At 55.9% G+C, this 19,333-nt stretch overlaps 1 protein-coding gene across 11 annotated transcripts in view; it reads left to right on the top strand.

The window, feature by feature from the left end:
• Window positions 1-19,333, top strand: part of FUBP3 (far upstream element binding protein 3) — a 50,472-nt gene that overhangs the window by 25,840 nt on the left and 5,299 nt on the right. For 8 of the 11 annotated variants that reach the window (XM_082696024.1, XM_082696032.1, XM_082696029.1 and 5 more), the window contains 13 exons: window positions 76-125; window positions 462-533; window positions 2,132-2,189; window positions 4,162-4,324; window positions 5,492-5,590; window positions 8,153-8,257; window positions 9,515-9,617; window positions 10,260-10,360; window positions 12,893-13,034; window positions 16,737-16,897; window positions 17,695-17,768; window positions 18,025-18,105; window positions 18,305-18,381. In XM_082696024.1, coding sequence (XP_082552150.1) covers window positions 76-125; window positions 462-533; window positions 2,132-2,189; window positions 4,162-4,324; window positions 5,492-5,590; window positions 8,153-8,257; window positions 9,515-9,617; window positions 10,260-10,360; window positions 12,893-13,034; window positions 16,737-16,897; window positions 17,695-17,768; window positions 18,025-18,105; window positions 18,305-18,381 — 1,286 coding nt within the window. The remainder of the gene's footprint in view (window positions 1-75; window positions 126-461; window positions 534-2,131; window positions 2,190-4,161; window positions 4,325-5,491; window positions 5,591-8,152; window positions 8,258-9,514; window positions 9,618-10,259; window positions 10,361-12,892; window positions 13,035-16,736; window positions 16,898-17,694; window positions 17,769-18,024; window positions 18,106-18,304; window positions 18,382-19,333) is intronic. The other 3 variants (XM_082696026.1, XM_082696025.1, XM_082696028.1) reach the window with 2 other exon arrangements.

Consider the following 19,333-nt stretch of genomic DNA (forward strand, 5'->3'; position numbering starts at 1 on the left):
AATATGGGAACGTGGGGAACCTGAAATGACCATGAGATTCTTTATATGTTTTTCCAAAATGTTCTTTGTTTTTAGGGCGGTAATAACAGAAGAATTCAAAGTGCCTGATAAGATGGTTGGATTTAGTAAGTATCCACATTATCTACTTTGCCCTGATTAATCTTTCAGTGCAACCGTCACTGTGGTAGGAGGCTTTGCACACTGTGTCCCCCAGAGCCCTGAAGGGCTGCAGGCCTCTCTCCAGGCTGAGAGAGAGAGAGAGCCATGCACCCCCGCCAGTCTCTCTCCTCACTTCAGCTAGAACACCCTGTACCTGTCTGCTGTGTTTCCCATAGGATTTCCGTGGCTCGCCGAGGCCACCGTGATGTGCAGTGCCGCGGGCCTAGTGTAAATGTTTGCTGAGTTAATTAAGTCATTCATGCGTGGTTAAACATGTTCTGACCCTGTTCCATTTGTTTCAGTTATCGGCAGGGGAGGTGAGCAGATTTCACGGATTCAAGCAGAATCTGGTTGCAAAATTCAGATTGCCTCAGGTAAGGCTTCTTTCTTCATAGATCTCAGTTTGGTAGAAATCCGTGTTTTGCCAGACTTTCCAGATTCGTTACCTTTGCTCATTGCTTAGAAGTTTAGGGGCCTGAGTAAGTATATGCGATTGCCGTTCTCCTTGTGCTTTTAGAGCTGGACTCCCAGATGAGAACCAGAAAAACCAGGGCAAAAGCGGGCCTGGACACAAGGCCGCCCATCTGGCCTCTGGAGGAGGCCCTCTGTAGTTCTGTGGCTCTGCGTGGCCCCGGCCAGACCGGCTGCTCTAGGACCGCAGTTTTCTGCGCCAGGAGGTTATGCCAGACAGTGGGGGCCTAGAGGAGCAATGTGGCTTTGGGGTCACTCCTGGGGACTGCTCTCTGGCTCCCCTGGATCAGAACCTCCCCTTATCTCCCCCACCCCCCATTGTGCAAAGAGGCCAAGGCCAGCTGGGGGTTCTGACTAAATTAGCCCACGTGAAACACAGTTCAGGACCTTTCCCAGCTGGGGCTGTTTGGCCCATGCATTACGGAGAGAGATTGAGGAAAAGAAGCATTCTTTTTTTTTTTTTTTTTTTTTAAGACTTTATTTATTTGACAGAGATCACAAATAGAGAGGCAGCGGGACAGGGGGCGCGGCGGGGTGGGGGAAGCAGGCTCCCTGCTGAGCAGAGAGTGATTAACCAGAGGGACTCTGGGACTCGATCCCAGGACCCTGGGATCATGACCTGAGCCAAAGGCAGAGGCTTTAACCCACTGAGCCACCCAGGCACCCCAAGAATCATTCTTAACATTATTAATAGTTCAAGCAACTCATTTGAATTTGGTCTCTTTCCATAGCAGATGAGGGGGTGTGGAGGACTGTTGACTAGAGAAGCATTTGTCTGTTTAAAAGATACATGTTACCATGTTTCCAAGGCAGTAACTGTTATTAGTTTTTTATATATATACATATATATATATAATACATACATATATATATTTAGTAGATATATATGTATATGTGTGTGTGTGTATATATATATATATATATATTTTTTTTTTTTTTTGGAGTTAAGAATTTTAAGAGGCAGGTGTTTTAAGAACACAGGAAAGCGTCGAGTGGTGTCGGAAAGCAAGCTTTTCCTCTCTCGTCAAACGGCCCGGAACTATTTCCACATAGACATCCCTGCTCTCTCGGGAGATTCACACACTACCTGGTACCAGGCCTCGTGTGCATCTACCATTAAATTGCTCACTGGTGTGCAAACATGTGACCCTAACCCACTCTGCAGGCGGAGAAACTGAGGACAAGCGAGTGACGGGACTCGGGCACTGCCCGGCACACAGCTGGGTCAGAAGGGAAGCTGAGCCCGCTAGGACCCGCTGTCAGGGCTCCGTGGCGTCCCGCCCACTCCCCCTGCAGAACTTGTTTCTACTTTGGGAATCTAGGGCAGAGCCATCAGCCTACCGTTCTCTCCACAAGCGGAAGCCAACTGTCTCTTCCTGGGGCCCGGGCTTCTGTGGGGCCGGTGTAGGGACCAGGCCAGAGAGAGTCTGTACACAGAGGCACAGGTGCACGGTTGCCTGGTGCCCACCAACACACCTCATCTTCTTGATTCTTCTTATAGAGAGTTCTGGGATTCCAGAGAGACCCTGTGTACTTACCGGAACCCCAGAAAGTATTGAGTAAGTTTATTTTATTTACTTCTTCCTGTCACTCTTCTTCCTCCTTCCCCACATGGGGAGATGTGGAAGGGCCAGATTGTTACTGAGCGCTGTGGAGCCGCGCCGCAGCCTGGCCCACGGCAGCAGATGCTTCTGTGGAGAAGGATCTGGGAGGTTGCCACGCCAGGGGAGTTTTCTGTTACTTAAAACACATAAGGTATCACCATGGGTTCCCCCCCGCAAACGCTACAGAATTTCTGGCAGCCGTCATAACATCACTCCGTACACCAGGTTCTTTATAAAGAGTGTGCGCTGGCCCCATCTGCTTCCTTCTTCCTCGGTAACACCTCCTTTCCCTGAGCAGGTCTGCCGTCGTGACCCTGTCACTGGTGAACGGTTGAGAATCCTGGCACCAGGTCTTTTGCCCGGGGCTGATCCCACTGCCCTTCTGACATTTGTGAATCAAATGAGTTGACTCTTCTTGGCCCTTGCTCCTCTCAGAGGGCTGCACAGACCGGCCAGAGGGTGTCTTGACGTTGAGCAGGAGCCGTTGTCACCACCTGCCAGGAAAGCTGGCATTGCTTTCTGACCGTGGGACACTCGCGCTCAGAGCCTCGTGTCAGAGGCAGGCCTCGGCAGTCCGCGCGCCTCCCGGGGGAACGGGGAGGTACTGACTCCCGAGTCTGCTCGCTCTCCTTTTTCAATCGACTGAGTAGCGTTGCATTTGGGGACAGGGGTGCTAAGATTATGCCTGCCTCAGTAGATAGGGCTGTTTTACCATTTCTATTTCTCCGGGAGTCCAGATGAGTTTAAATTCTCTTGTTCTGCCGCAACATTGCAAGCAGTGAACCAGAATAAATACCGCAGGCAGGTGTGCGTTATAGGGCAAGCCGGATGGTTTTGCTGGGGTCCAGGCATCTTTCTTCCAACACAGGTTAATTTAGTACACAAGCAAAATATTAAAAAGCTGGTGTCGCTGAGAAGACCGGCCAGGCCGATTCTGTACACAGAGAGGCTCAAGACGACAAAAGGCGACGTCCGTTTCCTCCCTTTCTCTTCTGTCCTCTCCTCTCGTAACCATTCCGGCTTCCACTTCTCTACCCAGGCAGTCGGGGCAACAGCACTGTGACTTCAGGAAGAAACAGTTTCATCTTCTTCCTCTGCTGCATAGTAGCTGAATTCCTCCCTAGCAGAGGACCCAAAAACTAGATCGTATATGGTGATTTAAAGAACAAACCAGCCAGGGGAGCTTCTGGTACTGAAAAGGCAATCGCCTCGACAGGTGGCCTGGCCAGCCGGGCTGGGCGTGCTGTGTCGGCCCTGTGGTCTCCCTCTCCTGCCTCCGAGTCTCCCGGCACCAGACAGCATCACAGGGGAAGCCGGGGCCCGAGAATCCAAGCGGACAGGCACGGAGCCCGTATCTCGGGCTCTGCGGCCACACTGGGTCCCAGCCTCTCCTCCCCGCTCGGGCGCTCCTAGCCTGAGCTCCGAAGCCAGAGAGCAGGTGGGTTAGGGAGAAGAGATTGGGAGTCTGGGAACTCAGACGGCGGCTACTAACCCTCGCTTGCTTTCTTCCCATCTCTCTCGTTGCTCTCTCCTGCCTGTATTTAACCAATGTCTCTTGAGTGTCTCCTCTGTGGGAAGCATTGTGCCAGACTGAGGACCAGAGAGAGAGGCAGGGCGACCAGAGGTGGTCGCCGCCGCGGGAGCGGCTGACACTTGGTGCCGGGACTGCCGGACCCCCTCACGGGCAGAGGGCAGGCCGGACAGGGCTGTGTTGGAATGTTGGCGTGTGGTGTGTGTTGCTTTTAAATTCCAGCCCGGTAGCGTGGCGGATGGCAGAGACCTCCCGGGTTGTGGGGGCAGGAGCTGGAGCTGGAAGGAGGGCTGCCTTGATTCCTTCGTGGTCTTACCCCCGTGCTGTTGCTCTCCCGTGGGCGCCCAGCACCTTCATTTAATGCTCCTTCTCTTGTGATTCTTTTCCCTCCCAAAGACAAGCCAAACGGCTCCTGGGGCAGATTGTGGACCGCTGTCGGAACGGCCCTGGCTTTCACAACGACATAGATGGCAATAGCACGATCCAGGAAATTCTTATTCCCGCGTCCAAAGTGGGTCTGGTCATCGGCAAAGGAGGGGAAACGATCAAGCAGTTGCAGGTGCGTGAGGCCTGAGCGGCGCTCCAGTGGGCCTTCTGGAACTCGGCGGTGGGGAGGGCTGGCCCTACCTCGGACTACCCCCCGCTAGGCTGGCCGTGCACCCCTCTGCTTCCAAGGTGCCACAGATCCTCCGTCGGACGGGTGCTTATGAACAGGCACTGTGGGCAGGTGCGACGCCCAGTGTGACGCCCTCACTGGGGCAGTGACGCTCTGTGGCGGGTGCTTTTACCACCAGGTGACAGCGTCTCAGGTGAAAGTCCTGCGTGGACTTGCCAGAGCTGGGGCTCCTAGCCAGCCATACGCCCTCTCACTAGCTGTGGGATCTTACATACGCGTGTGTATTTGTCGAGGGCTCGGAGTCCTTGTCGGCCTCACTGCTGTCATGAAGCAGATGTGATAACTCGTGACTTTATCTTCACCTCAGACTCTCGGCACAGAGCCCGCGACTGAGTAAATGCTCCCCGAGCCTTAGCTGCTGCTGTTCCAAAATCCCTCGTGTGAGACCACGGGGGCCAGACGTGTTCAGGATGGAACACCCTGTAACCAGATTCCTGTTGGTCTAGCCAGACGCAGTGACAGTCCCCCCGTGAGAGGGGCTACACATATGCTTTCAAGAGTTCAGGTTCATTTTGCGGCCAAATGAGCTGTGGACAAACGTTTATTTCCCCTCCTGGGCTTTTGAGGTTGTAGGTCGGGGCTCGTGGGCGGCCCGGTGCGCACGTTCCCCACCCAGCCCTCAGCCTGGTGAGCACTCTGATGCGGGCGCTAAGGTCCTGGAAGCCAGAATCCACGGTTTGCTCCTCCCTGCCTCAGCTCTGGGACCTTGGGCACCTGCTGTCGGGCCTGCCCTGTCAGTGAAATAGGGCAGCGGGAACCCTTCCATCTCAGAGCTGTGCTCGGGCCCTAATGAGAATCCGTTACTGCCTGGATCAGAAAAATTGATCCAGTCGCGCTATTCTGGAGACCGGGAAGGGAGGAGAGTGTTGGGAAACAGTTTCCATGTCGCACACCTGTCAGCTGTCTAGGGTGGCCTGCGCGCCGGTGTCCTCCCAGGGCAGCACCCTGTGGTCGGAGGGATGGGGCTGATGGTGGACAGGGCCCTGCCCCGTGCTTGCGGCGCACACGTGTGCCCTTCCTCACGGCTGTCCTGGCGTGCTGCCCCCACAGGAGCGGACAGGTGTGAAAATGGTCATGATCCAGGATGGCCCGTTGCCTACAGGAGCAGACAAGCCTCTCCGCATCACGGGAGACCCGTTCAAAGTACAGGTAGGGGAGGGACCACGGATGGAGCAGGTCCTACGTGGGGGGTCGCAATGGGGGTGGGGGGGCTTGCGTGTCACGCAGGACGTTGTGAAACTGGGTGTTCCTTTATTTAAGGGGAGCTGTTGTCCCAACCCGGGTGTGATGGAAGGGCTGTAGGGATGTCCTGCTTTCAGCCAAGCCACTAGCCCCAGGTGTTCCTTAAATGAATCCGGAGCCAACGAGGATGGAGTTCCTCTTTTACACCGGCCGGATTCTGAGAGCCTAAGAGCCACGTGAGGGTGGCGGCGATGGTTGTGGCCGGCGCACGTATGTGACGTTCCCATAAATGCAGATGGTTTTGTTGCCCTGATCAGACGTGGTCTCCCGTCTGGGCTCTGGGCACCTCAGCTGCAGGCTCTCTTCGGCTCTTGCTCGCTGCTTCTCTCTTGGCCCCTCTTACAAGACCTCCAGCTCCGGTGGGGGAGGTGAGCAGCCCCCAGGCATACGTATGCCCTCGGAGCGAGCATCCTGTGCCCCAAGCACCCGGCCACAGAGGAGAGCCCGTTTCTGAAAGAAGTGAGGGGCGTCGTCCTAGACCTTCTGGGGCAGGTCCAGCCTCCGACTCCTGCTTTCAGCAGGAATGCGCGTGGGCTGCGGGTGTGGGACGTGTCTGTTCCCGTGAACTATGACTGTTCTTTTCCTGCCCGCTGCAGCGTGCTGTGCCTTTGCTGCATTTAGCAGAGCTCCAGGGTGATGCACCTCGGTGAGCTAGTCAGCCGCAGCTATTTCTCCGTGGGAGCTCTGGGGCTTTGAGCCAGCCAAGGTTACCAGTCTCCAGCAAAATATGCCCCCGATTCCTCCCCTCCCACGATGCCTTATTTACGAATGGATGTATTCATGTGGGTGCTTATTGGTGTCTGCGTTTTTATTGAAATCGACACACGATATTATGTCCATTTCAAGGGTGCAACATAGTGACTCAACACACGGGGAAATTCTGTTACGGAGCGGCTCCCCGTAAGCGCACTTACCCTCCGTCACTGTGCAGTTACTAAAGTATTAGTGATTCTATCCCCTGTGCTGCACTTCTCAGCTGCATGGCTTCCTTCTTGTATAAATGCAAGTTTATACCTCCTAATCCCTTTCATCTGTTTATTTCCCCCAGTGCTTAATGCTCTTGTCCGGCTTGACTCAAGCTTGTGTCACTGGTAGTTCTTCTGGTCCAGGCACAGACGTAAAATCCTGGTTTTAAAGCAGGATTGAGGGCCAGTGGTGAAACCAGCCTCTTTCCTTGAGCTCCAGGCAGGGCTGCACCCTTTACTCCCCTCCAGCAGGCCAGGATCCCCCAGGTGCCTTGCCCCCCCGCAGGGCTTCTAACCTCCCTGAGTGTGTACAGGTGGGCTCCCTGCTTGCCTTCCGTAGTGGAACCTTGGTTCTTTTATGAAAGGAACACTAGAGCGAAGAGTGTATTTCCTTGATGTTCCCGTGCTTTGCAAGAAAATCTTGACAACCAAAGGTTTTTAGTTAGTTTGTTTTTTTTTTATTTTAAAACTACGTGTATTCTACATTTTTTATTTGGCAGAAGCCGTTCGCTGTGTTGAGGATAAATTGTTGGTCATTTGTTTTCTCTCCTCAACTTTTTATCATGAAAAACTTGAAACATACAGACAAGCTGAAAGGGTAGAGCCGGGAACATATATGTGTGTAACCTCACCCCGTCATTTTGCCACGCTTGTGGCACTTATTTCTGCTCGACCATAACCATTTCTAAGTAAGTGGCAGGCGTCGTGACCGTCTGCCCCTGGATCTTGTATGTGTCTCCTAAGAATGAGAACTAATTTCTAGAACCAGGACTAAGAAAATGATAGCAAGTCCCCTAACATTCTCTTACAGTCAGTCCTACTCCAGTTTCTCCAAATGTCTGAAGACTTCATTTGCTGCTTTGGAGTTTTTTTGGTTTGGTTTGTTTTTTCCAGAACCAAGACGCAGTCTGGGTGCCCGTGACTAACGTTTGGTGCAGATTCCTGTGCAGCCAGGAACGGTGTGGGGAGGGGGGGGCGACAGGTGCGTTTGGGGGCAGAGGACGCTGAGTGTGCCTCCGAGAGCGTCAGGCCCTGGAGGTAGGCTTTGCCAGCTGGTAATCGGGGTATTTGCTCTCTGGGAGCTGGAAGATATTTTCAGGCCCCCTGGGCTGGCATTTTCCCTTTCCTTCCCCGGGGCTCCTGTGGGGTGAACCTGTCCACAGAGCTCTGAGAAAGAAACGGTGTGCCAGATGCCTCAGGCCACAGTCCTCAGGCTCTGACCCACCGCACGTGTGCCGATCTGACTGGTTTAAAGCCGGCCGGGCCTGTGTGGATGCCTTGGGCAATGTAAAGAACATGTCACCTAGGACTCGATCTCTGTGACCCTCCCCAGCAGCCCACCCGTGTCCCGTGTTGGAACGCAGGAAGTGAGCTGGGCCCCAGCTAAGTGCCTTCTGGGTCTGCGAGTCTGATGTAACAGGCTGTGGTGTGGAAATTTCACCCGGTGTCATGGCTTTTCTTAGGAGTTTGATTTCCATAATGCCTGTCCTCTGTGTTTACGCAGCAAGCAAGAGAAATGGTATTGGAGATCATCCGAGAAAAGGACCAGGCTGACTTCCGAGGTGTCCGAGGGGACTTCAGTGCCCGCGCCGGAGGAGGCAGCATAGAGGTATGCCTGTCCTGCAGAGTAGTTCCCGGGCAGACAGGCCGCACTTTGGTTAGCTCTTTAACCTTGACTGAGTGGGCTTTGGTTCATCTTCAAAGCCAGGGTGGGTGTGAGGAAGGACCGAGAGAGAGTCCACAGCCAGAGAGAAGGGGAGGGAAGGGAGCCAGCTGCACGCCTTTCAGGAAACGAGGCCGTCATCCTGGTTTTGAGCTTTGCCTCGAGGCTGTTCCTGCTGCCCAGGTCAAGACCAGAGGCCAGGCTTTCTTGGTGCTCTGCATTGTGCAGACCCGGAAGCCCAACTTACTGATGAGGTGGAATGGGATGAAAATCTTTCCTTTATTTCTTAAAAAACTTTTAAAGATTCATTAATGAGAGAGAGAATATGTGTGCAGGGCCAGGCAGGGGCAGAGGGAGAGAATCTCAAGCAGGCTCCCTGCTGAGCGCAGAGCCCAACGCGGGGCTCAATCTCACAGCCTGAGAGTTGGACACTTAACCCGATGAGCCCCCCCAGGTGCTCCAGAAAGCTTTCCCTTACAGTGGAGCGCCACGGTGACGCTTCACCTTGGATGGGGCTTGTGAATATCGTGCTTAGTAAAGTTAGCCGGGTACGGGGGACTCCACCCCCACTGGTGCCCAGAACGGGCAAGTTCTTTGAGACAGAACGTTGCGCAGAGGTGACCAGGGCTGATGGAAAGAGTCTCTCTTTAATGGCTACAGAATTTTGGGGGGTGGCGGGGTGGTGAAGAAAAGGTTTTGGGGGTATAGAGACCAGTGGTGGTTACACAACGTTGTGAGTATATTTCATGCCACTGAACCGTATTCTTACAGATGGTTAAAATGATGAAGATTATGTTCTGTATATTTTAGCACAATAGAAGAATGAAGGGGGGATAAAAATACACTTTCAGGGACCACCAGTATAATCAGTGTCCATAGTATATTTATGCTAAGTTCGTGGAATTGGGAAATAAGTTTGCCACTTATAACCTTTTCTGCAAAAAGTTTATTATTCCTCATTTTATGGCTATCGTGATCAAATCTGAGATGCGTTAGATATATTTAATAGGTAGGAATGCAATCCTCAATCACGATAGTTTTCCAAAGAGGGGAGAGAGGGGAAAATATGCTGTATCGTATTTCCAGGAAGGCACTTGCAATGAAAATCAAGTCTGTGTTTTGGGTTTGTCTTTTTTAATGTATCCTCTAAGAAATAACAGATTTGCAGACAGCTCTGATCAGGTTTTGTTTCCCTGTGCTCAGGTGTCTGTACCCAGGTTTGCTGTTGGGATTGTAATAGGAAGAAATGGGGAAATGATCAAAAAGATTCAGAATGATGCCGGGGTGAGGATTCAGTTCAAGCCAGGTTGGTTTCGATGACTGTCAAAACTCCTTAGTGCTCTGAAGAATCATAAAGCAACACAAGGACTCTGTAACTAGCTCATGTGTGTGTCCCCCGCTGCCCCTCCCACCAGTACGATCACCAAATCACCAATCTAGCTTTCTCCTCTGGGCCCTCATGGCATTTCCAGCTTTTAATTTTGTTCAGTAAAGACTCAAAACAAACAAACAAAAAAAAAAAAAACCCTGTTATTCTGACTTCATTATTTAAAGATAAAACCATTTAAAAAAAGGACTAACGTCTTAGCATAAAGGACAGTTCTTTAAATTTTGTAGATTTAGCTTCATGAGCAAAATTTTTGACGTTGTCTTAATTTTCCTCATTCCTCTGAAGTTGGAAAAACTGTGTGATAGGTTCATTTTTGGCAACACGGCCATAGCTCATGTCTGCCTTCTTTTGCTTTATTGTTTAGCGTTTCTGTAATGATAACTTTTTTTAATGCCTGTAATTACCTAAGAAGCAGGTGTTGGCATGGGCCATGCAAAAAGATGGAGCCACATGTGCTTCTCTAGGCCTCTGGTGGGAATACTGATTGCAGGTCAGGTGACCTTTGTTTCCAGCTGAAGTTGGGCTTTTCCTTACGCCACCTCTTGCTTTGTCCTGCAGACGACGGTATCAGTCCAGAGAGAGCCGCGCAAGTCATGGGACCTCCAGATCGGTGTCAGCACGCGGCACACGTCATCAATGAGCTTATCCTCACAGCCCAGGTGGGTTGGCTTTCTGGGTTTCCACTGCGTCGCCGGCAAAGGCAGGAAGTGCTACAGGGGTCTTGGGGCAGCGCCGTAGAGCTCTCTCCAGTCACATTTCTGGAACACAGCGGTCTTTTCAGTCACCCGCCTCTGGGGACATGGTCAGCGGCTTCTCTACACCTGCCTGTTTCCTGCCTTCCTGTATTTTGTCACTAGCTTCTTGCTCTCCTCCCTCTCTTATCCCAGGGTCTGTGTTTTCTTGACATGGGAAGTTCCTGACCCTACACTATTAGGAGAAGTGCATTGCGGGTCACCATGGGTCAGACCATCGAGTGCCTTTAGCGGCGAACTGCGTTAAGTCAACTCCAGGGCTCGGGGGGAGCTCAGTCAGCTCAGCACTCGACTCTGGATCGAAGCTCAGATCTTGGTCTCAGGGTCAGGAGTTCAAACCCCGAATTGGGCTCCATGCGGGGCATGGAGTCTACTAAATAAATAAATAAACTCTTAATCTCAGAAAACACTTTAGGCTCCTCCAGTCTTTTTTTTTTTTTCTTAAGATCTTATTTATTTGACAGAGATCAGAAGTAGGCAGAGCAACAGACAGAGAGAGCGGGGGAAGCAGACTCCCAGCTGAGCAGAGAGCCTGATTTGGGGCTCGATCCAGGACCCTGAGACCATGATCTGAGCCGAAGGCAGAGGCTTAACCTACTGAGCCACCGGGGTGTTCCTCCCCCAGAGTCTTTTTTTTTTTTTTTAAGATTTTATTTATTTATTTGACAGAGATCACAAGTAGAGAGAGAGGCAGGCAGAGAGAGAAGAGGAAGCAGGCTCCCTGCCGAGCAGAGAGTACGATGTGGGGCTCGATCCCAGAACCCTGGGATCATGACCCAAGCCGAAGGCAGAGGCTTTAACCCACTGAGCCACCCAGGCGCCCCACCTCCCCCAGAGTATTAAAGCCGTCTTCACGAAGTGGATTCCGTGTGCATCTCGGGGCACGAGAGCAAGCTTATGATGCTGTTAGCATCTCTGCTGGCGCCCCTGCTGTTCAGTGCTCCGGGAACCTCTGGGGCCTCACGCTGGGTCGGCAGGTCTCCCAGGTGTGCTGAACTGAGGGAAGGTTTAAAAACACCTGGGGCCAAGGAGCAGCACGGGATTAGAAACCGTAACCCGTCTGCTGTGAGCCGTGTGAGCCGGGACAAGCCTCTGAACCTCTCTGGGCCGAGCTGTGGCCATAGACCAGGGTGTGGGGCGTGCGGTGCCACCCATGCAAGCCCCCAAGTTGCTGAGTGACCGTGTTGAACTTATGGCGTGACAGCCCCCACCACGGACTTCCCGAATCGGCAGATCCCAGAGAGGGGGCTTGGGCTGCAGCCAGAGTCCTGGGAAGTTCTTGGGATGCGACAAGTTCACTCTCAGAAGAGAGTGCCTGAGTGTGCCCAGCATCGTCTGTAGCAGGAAGAAGCGACAGACCCAGAGCTGCGGAAGCGCAGGGGAGACAGCCTCCCCTCCGACAGTCTGCCGCAGGCCGGGAGGTCGGCAGTGTGTGCACGCACGTGTGCAGACATTTTTACTTAAATCCCTAGAATTGCCTCGTTTACTCATGATTTGTGTCTCAGAAGAGCCGAGTGCAGGGTAAGAAGCCCTCCAAGCCTCTCTGCGGGTTTAGATTCTGGGGAGGTGCTCGATTTACTCTCCTCAGCGTAGGTGGGCTTTGCTGAACATTGTCCGCTGTGTTAAGCATTGGCTCGGCTTCTCCCTTCCGAAGGGGCTCTGGGCTGGACCAGGTTTGCCCTCAGCATCTAAAAAAGACCGTAAATGCTGCTGCTCCAGGGTGACTCGGGACAAAGACGAGATTGCTGATGAGATGAGATTGCTGGCCCTGAATGAAGGCAACCTTCTGTTAGGTGCCGGCCGGGGGTTGTGCTCTCTGCGTGGGGCCCGGTGTGAGCGTGTCGCAGGCTGCTCCACCCCCAAACGCTGGCCCCACACACCTGGTTTGTTGCACCCCAGTTTGGGGAGAATGGGACAACCAACTTTCTTGAAAAGCCTTTTATTTTTTCCGCTGGTTGGCTTGCGAGGTGCCCCGACCGCCATCAGCGGTGTCGGGACCGGAGGGCTGGAGGCCTAAGTGGGGTGGCCCTTTGAGATGCCCGAGGCTCGTGCGCATCTAACGCACGGTGTCTGGTAGGCCCAGCGGGCGTTAGCCACGGGGAAAGGGCATCAGCGTGGAGGAGAAAAGCGATGCCCAATGCCTGGACAGTAGGGCCCGGGCCTCCAGAAACAGGAGTTTGTGCCGACTGCCTGTCTCGGTCGGGTCCGCGGGGCCGCTGGTATGAGCACGGGTTGGTCTGCACCTGTCCTCCCTGACTGCACCTGGGGTTTGTGCTAATCCTGGCTTGAAAGAGCGCCTCCGAGGCTGGCCCGGGGAGAAGTGCTGAGGTTCCAGCGTGTGGCACTGATTACATCCTGTCACTGCACCTCCTGCCTGGGCTGAAGAGCGGTCCCGTGGCAGTGGCAGAAATCATCACTTGAGCTCTGCTTCCTTCCCAGGAGAGAGATGGCTTCGGAGGCCTTGCGGTGGCCAGAGGACGGGGCCGTGGCCGTGGCGACTGGAGCGTGGGAGCCCCTGGTGGCATCCAGGAGATAACCTACACGGTCCCGGCGGACAAGTGCGGCCTCGTCATAGGCAAAGGTGAGGGGCCATTGCTGGGGTTTCGTGGTCCCCCTCCCTCTGCCCTACCTTCCTCCCCCCTCCCCCCATGCAGACGGGGCCCCTGCGGTACCTCCGGAGCGTGAAGTTGGGTCCACTGGTGGCACCTAACTGCAGGTGCCCAGCCTGCAACTCCAGCTGCCTTCCATAGGGACCCTGCCGGTCCCTACGGTCTTCCCGCCAGAGGGGACTGTCGGTTATCGAGTCCGAACAGACCAGAAGTGAGACAACCCCCCACCCCACCCCCGCCCAGTAAAGCTGTGTGGGTTGCCGCAAAGGCACCCTGCCCAGTGTGGGGGCCTCTGGGTGTTTGTCCATCGGCTGATTAACGATTAAGATGCCTCCTGGGAGCTCAGAGGAACAGTTAAGGTAACAGCTCAAGCGAAGATGGACCTCTGACAAGCGTGTCACTTTTTGTCCTGGCTGGGTTTGGGTATTTGGTCCATATTGACACATATGAGCACATATCTTTTGAGCACATTTACTGTAACAGACACTCTGTGGAGGGAAATAAATACTGATTGACTCGTCGTTTCTAGGCTTTGTAGGGAACATTAGGTCGGGAACCCTCGTTAGCGGCTGATGCGGCCCCTCGCCGTCCTTCACTGTGAGCCAGGGGAGAGCAGGCAGCTTTCGGGGCTGCCGAGCAGCCTTCTCCGCAGCAGGCTGGCCTCCCTGTGTGCTCTCCGGGGCCCCCCCACCCCCAGCAACACAGGCTGAGGCCTTTGTGCCTGCCTCCATGCATGTTTGTTTGACAACATGTGGAGGGAGTAAATACAGGCCTCCCCCACCACTGACTCCCCGCACCGCCCCCCGCCCCCCGCCCCGAGTATCTCCCATTTCTGCCACCACCAGACCTCTCCGACCTACGGGAGGGAGCTAATGTCCCACAGACGGTGGCTTGGGTTTGGGAACATACTCGACGGAAAGCTGAGGCTGCCTTAGCCAGCACAGGAGGCCTCCTGCCCCCTCTCATTCTCCTTCTGGAGTCTGCGTTTGGCCGTGCCGTGGGCGGCATGTGTGGTGTGTTCCTTCGAAACGTCTATCTCCTGTCTCCGTGTCGTCTTCTAGATCGTTCATCTCTCGGAGGCGGTAGGAACAATGTGGGTTTGTTTTCATTTCCTGGCGGGGTGTACATGCTGATCAGGGCTCAGGGAATGCTGTCAGCTGCCCAGATGCTGTGGTGACTCAGATCCGCCACCCAGACCATCAGCGGCTGCCGGGACCTTCAGACCAGTTGGTGCCTGTGGATTGAGAAGCAGAGCTAGGTTTCTGTGCCTTCTGAGGACCATTTTGTCAAGGAGAGTTGACTCAGTGGCCTAGTGCGGCCTTGCGACCGTTCCTGGGTGTGGGAAATCAGGGTGTGGGCAGGACGCCCCTTATGGTTTGTCCTCGACAAAGTCATCTTGATCGACTCCCACGGGAGAGTGATGGCAGCGCCGAGCAGTGACTGATCTGTGTGTGACCTGGCGTTCCGACTGCGGCCTCGGAGGCCCGAAGTTGGTCAGCCGGGGTCTTTCTCCACCGCCCCCCAGCCACACACACAGGGGCTGGGCGTGGGGGGGTACACCCTCTTAAGGAAGGTGCGTGGTGAGGGAGACCGGAGAGGGAGCCGCAGGCAGGCCGGCAGCCTGTGCTCCCCCCGCCCCAGCTCTAGTCCGTGGACAGACGCTGCGCCTCCCCGGGCCCCTGCTGGATTTCCATGATAAATACAGCAGCGGCGACAGATAGAGCGGCCGGCCCTGCTCTTGTCAGCCAGGCCTTTTAGCAGGTTTGATTAATTGCTTTACGATTTCACGTCCAGCTGGGGGGCCGCTGGTGGGTCGCTTCTGCCCCCCATCAGGTGGAAGAATGGACAGGCTGCTGAATGAGCCTCTAGACAGCCACCATGTGCCAAGCTGGTGACCTCATTTTGAAGGAAGATGAACTTAAATGAACTCCTTCCGGCCCCGCGCAGTTTTTGTGCTGCCTCTTCCCCCGGTTATTATGCTGCCCCGCTCTCGGGCCTCAGGCCTGCGCGGCTTCTCCAAGTGCCCACGGGAGCCGGGCTCGTCGTCCGGGCCGGGGGCGCTCGGCCTCACACATGCGCCCTTTTGTGTTCTCGCCTCTGGAACCCCACGGGGCCAGGGGAGGCGGGAGGATTCCGGCAGGCACTGGGTGTGCGCTAGGAAGGCTTCCAGTTCCTTCTTCTTGCCCTTCCTTAAGCCCCAGAAACACTTTGCCTAGGAGCAAAGCTACTCACTTTTCATGGTGCCAAGAGGATGAAATCGTGATGCGGGAGCAGAGGGTGGTAGTTGTAGGGCTGGGAGGGGCTCGCTCTGACCCAAAGGCCACCGAGCAGCTGAAAGGCTTGTCTGTGACTTTCCGCATTGGCCAGTGCTCTGTGCTGGAGGTGGACGACGCAGGGATGCTCTTGAACCGTAGCAGAACTTGAAGGAAGGTCTGACGCGTTGTTGTTTTTAATTTGCTTTTAAATTGAAACCCATCCTCCGCTAAACTGCCATGCTGCACGTGCCAGTTTGAACAAAGCTTTCCCCGAAGGCCAGCAGCTTCCTGGTTCCTCCGGGCTTCTTCCCTGCAGTGTCCACCTTCGGGAAGGCCCACAGGACCCCGGCTCCGATTGTGCTTTCTGGGCCTGTAGTATCCCAAGAGGGTGAGATGAGACACAACACGGGCCAGGCCTGCTCTTGGGATCCTCCTTGTCTACTTGCTTGATGGGCGTGATGGGTGCCCCAGCAGCGGCTGGAAGGACTGTGCACGTGGTACCCAGAAATGACAAGTGTCATTTGAGGTTGGTTTTGACTCTGGGCGGGGTCGAGTGATACAGAGACTGGCCTGGAGTCTTTGCTTTTGATCATCTGGGGTTCTCTGGTCGCCTGTACCATATTTTCCAGACTGTCTTTTTCTGATGTTGCAAGACTCTGTGCTCCCAGGTTTTCCTTGTATTCTGCCCCCCCCCCACCACCACCACCCCAGTTGAGCAGAACCGATCTGTAAATTCTGTGAAATTTCAAAAGAAGAATCAAACCATTGTGACACTGCTGGACCTTTTGTTACGCAAATCTCATTAAGAGACTGGAACTCTCAAAGGTTTTTCAAAAGGTCCAACTAAATTTTCATTACCCCGCTCCACCCAGGCCTCTGTGACCCCCATCCTGGGCCGCCTCTCTGTCTAGACCTCCCCCGCCCCACCCCCCAGCGGAGGCAGGGACTTGAGAAGGGCCGTGGAAGGCCTGTGGGCTCTGGCCATTGTTGGAGCCCGTGGCCCGTCTGTTTGCGCTTGTGGCAGGGAGGGAGCCGCCGGGCCATGGCCCACAGGGCTGAGGACAGAGTGTGTTCCCCTGGCAGAGGCGGGCTTGCAGTGAGCCTCCAAGAGCCCGGCTCCAGCGTGCACACCCTTGGGCTCCAGGCTCTGGCGTGGGTGCCATGCAGTGTCTGGCCTCAGTCTGGCTCAGGGAGAAGAACCAGCTTGCTCGCTCTTCAGTCTGGTTTTGCAAATGAGAGAGCTCTGGTGTTTGTCAGAACGGGGGGTTTCGGAGTCAGTTGAAGGTACTTGTCTGCTCTCGGGTGAGGGCCGGGGTACGGAGGACACCTTTTCCTCCCCTAAGCGGCAGAGGACCACCGGGCCTCTGGGTCTGCCCCAACTGCCACTTACCCTTGTGTCTTGTGTCCACCTGCCTGCAGGGGGCGAGAACATCAAAAGCATAAATCAGCAGTCAGGAGCGCACGTGGAGCTCCAGCGGAACCCCCCTCCCAGCACTGACCCCAACCTGCGGATGTTCACCATCAGGGGCATCCCTCAGCAGATCGAGGTGGCCAGACATCTCATAGATGAGAAAGTTGGCGTACGTACAAGGTCCTTCCTCTGCCCGGCTTAATGATAGCTGGCTTTTCTTTTGGACGTCCAAGGCACCTGCTCCTCCCCAGAACCTGGTACCTCCTGTGCCTTCTAGTCCGCATGTCATGTGAGGGCGGCCCCTCCCACGTTGCCAAGGGGGAAGGTTGGGGCCCAGGGATGCCAGGGCCAGGCCCCGGGCGCGCTGGAGGAAGCCCCCTGGCAGAACTCACCGAGGCCCCTGAGGCCCCGCAGTGCAGCAGCTCAGGCCCAGAGCCGGGTCCCCTGCAGGCTTAGATGAGCAGCTGGGGCGGCAGCCTTCCCCCAGCACCGCCCCTGGACTCCCGCGGGCGCGGCCCTGGCGGCCAGCCCTGCAGGCGGCTTTCATTGACTCTGGCTTTAGTTTCAGGCACCTCAAAGCAGATAAAGAAAGGGAGTGTTGATGGAGGACAGATTGGCCACTGCTCACCTCAAAGGGGACGTAGAATGGCAGAAAGAGCCATGGGCCAGCCTAAATTGACGGGAGAGTCAAGCAGGTTGGTCCCTACCCCCAGGGTGACGCGTTAGGGCACCTGTGACGGCGCTCGTATGGGCTGTGTGGTGGTTTTGGTCACTCGAGGGGGCAGAAGCCATTTCTGCAAGTGAAGCCCCTGTGGGGAAGCGAGGCTAGCGAGTGTCAGAGGGTATCTGGATGTCACTTGACTCTGTGTCCCCGAAAGCTGTGGTTTGCTGGGGGTGGGAGGGGCCTGGGCAGAAGGCAGAGGTGCAGCCGACAGGAAGTGAGAGCTCCTTGTGTGCCCATGACAGGGGACGAGTCTCGGAGCGCCGGGAGCCTTTGGACAGAGCCCTTTCAGCCAGCCGCCTGCCGCGCCTCATCAGAAGTAAGTCTCCCACGTCGGTCTCGGCGGGAAGAGCTCACTCCGTCCCAGGAGGTCCTCTCCAGCTACTTCTGGGGAGGGCCAGCCAAGAGCCTGGGTGTGAGCAAGACTCTTCCCTCTGCCTCTCTCGGCCAGCCCCAGGGGTGGGGGCCTTCCCGCAGGGTGGAGGGCCTTGTCAGCGCCGGCGTCCCCGAGTGGCTGCCCCCCCTCCGCCGCAGTCCGCGGCCGCTGTGGTCATGTGTTCTTCACTTGCTTTCAGCACGTTTCCCCCAAGGAGCTCGGGCTGCTTCCCGAGCATTGCTGCTAAAGTGAACGGAAACCCCCACAGTACCCCTGTGAGGTAGGCGACCTCTCACTCCCTCTGTGTGCTTCTCTCGGGACTCTCGGGACCAGGGCTGCCACATGGCCACTGCCCAGGGGTGGGGGTGGGGGGGAGCCGTGAAGCCTCAGATCACGGATGGCCTGGCAGGAGGTGGACCCAGTTGAGGAGACGGGGGTGTGGCCTGCTGTGGAACGAGTGACTCTTTTGTCCCCCGCAGTGGTCCTCCAGCCTTTCTGACCCAGGGATGGGGCAGCACCTACCAGGCGTGGCAGCAGCCCACACAACAGGTCCCAAGTAAGTGACCCTGGAGGAGGTGGGACTGCGCACGCCACACGGGAGGGCTGGGCGGTCGACGTGTCTGGAACGCTCTCGTTGCGTCTCTTGGCCAGTACGCCCGCACGCCCCTCCCCAGAGCTGCCAGGAGCACCTGGGGCAGCGGGAGCCACCAGCAGCCCTGTGGTGGGCCCCCAGCGGAGCAAGGGAGGAGGCCGGCTCTTTCCTGGCCCCTCTCCAGCCTTTCTCTCCCATCTCCTCTGTTCTTTTCAGAGCTGGGGGCTCTGTCCGCTTCGGGCCCACAGATGCCCATCTGGACCCGGCCCAGCCTGCAGCCCCCCCCCCCACTGCCCTCCCAGACAGGCCCCTGCCCAGGCTCGGGCCTGCTGGTGACCGTCTCCCCCTTTTCTCTCCAGCACTGCCTTAGAAGGGATGGTCTTTCTGTCTCCTGAACTTCTCAGAAAGCACACAGCTGGAGAGTTAGCTCAGTGGAGGGACACCTTGGCAGAACAGCTGACCGTTAGAGAAGGTCCCTGTGGCGTCCAGTCCCCTCGGCCTGCCCTCGGGCCCCCACACGAGCTTCAGGAATCCTTCTAGAGTTGGATCTCACGCAGCCTTCAGAACCAAACCAGACCAAACCGCTTACCTTCCGTTCTTCTGTCCCCCTGAGGCGGCAGCTGCTTGCGTCGAGGGCGTCCTTCCGTGCGGCTGCCCGGGTCCTCGCAGCGCCACACCGCTTTGCGGCTGCTCGGCTCACGAGGGACGGAGCCCGCGCTGCGGGCCCCTCCCGCTGCCCCCTTGAGCAGAGCGCGGCTGTGAGGAAGCCCGGCCCGGTGCCTGCTCCGGGTCCCAGCTGCACGAGCTCCCGGGGGGTCTGGGGTCTGGAGTCCGGAGGCCGATGCCGGGTGTGGCCGAGCACACCTTCCCCTCCTCTGGCCTCCAGTTGGTGTCTAAGAAATGGAAGGTTGGGGTT

Source organism: Mustela nivalis (assembly GCF_964662115.1).
Source record: "Mustela nivalis genome assembly, chromosome: 13".
Taxonomy (NCBI): Eukaryota; Metazoa; Chordata; class Mammalia; order Carnivora; family Mustelidae; genus Mustela; species Mustela nivalis.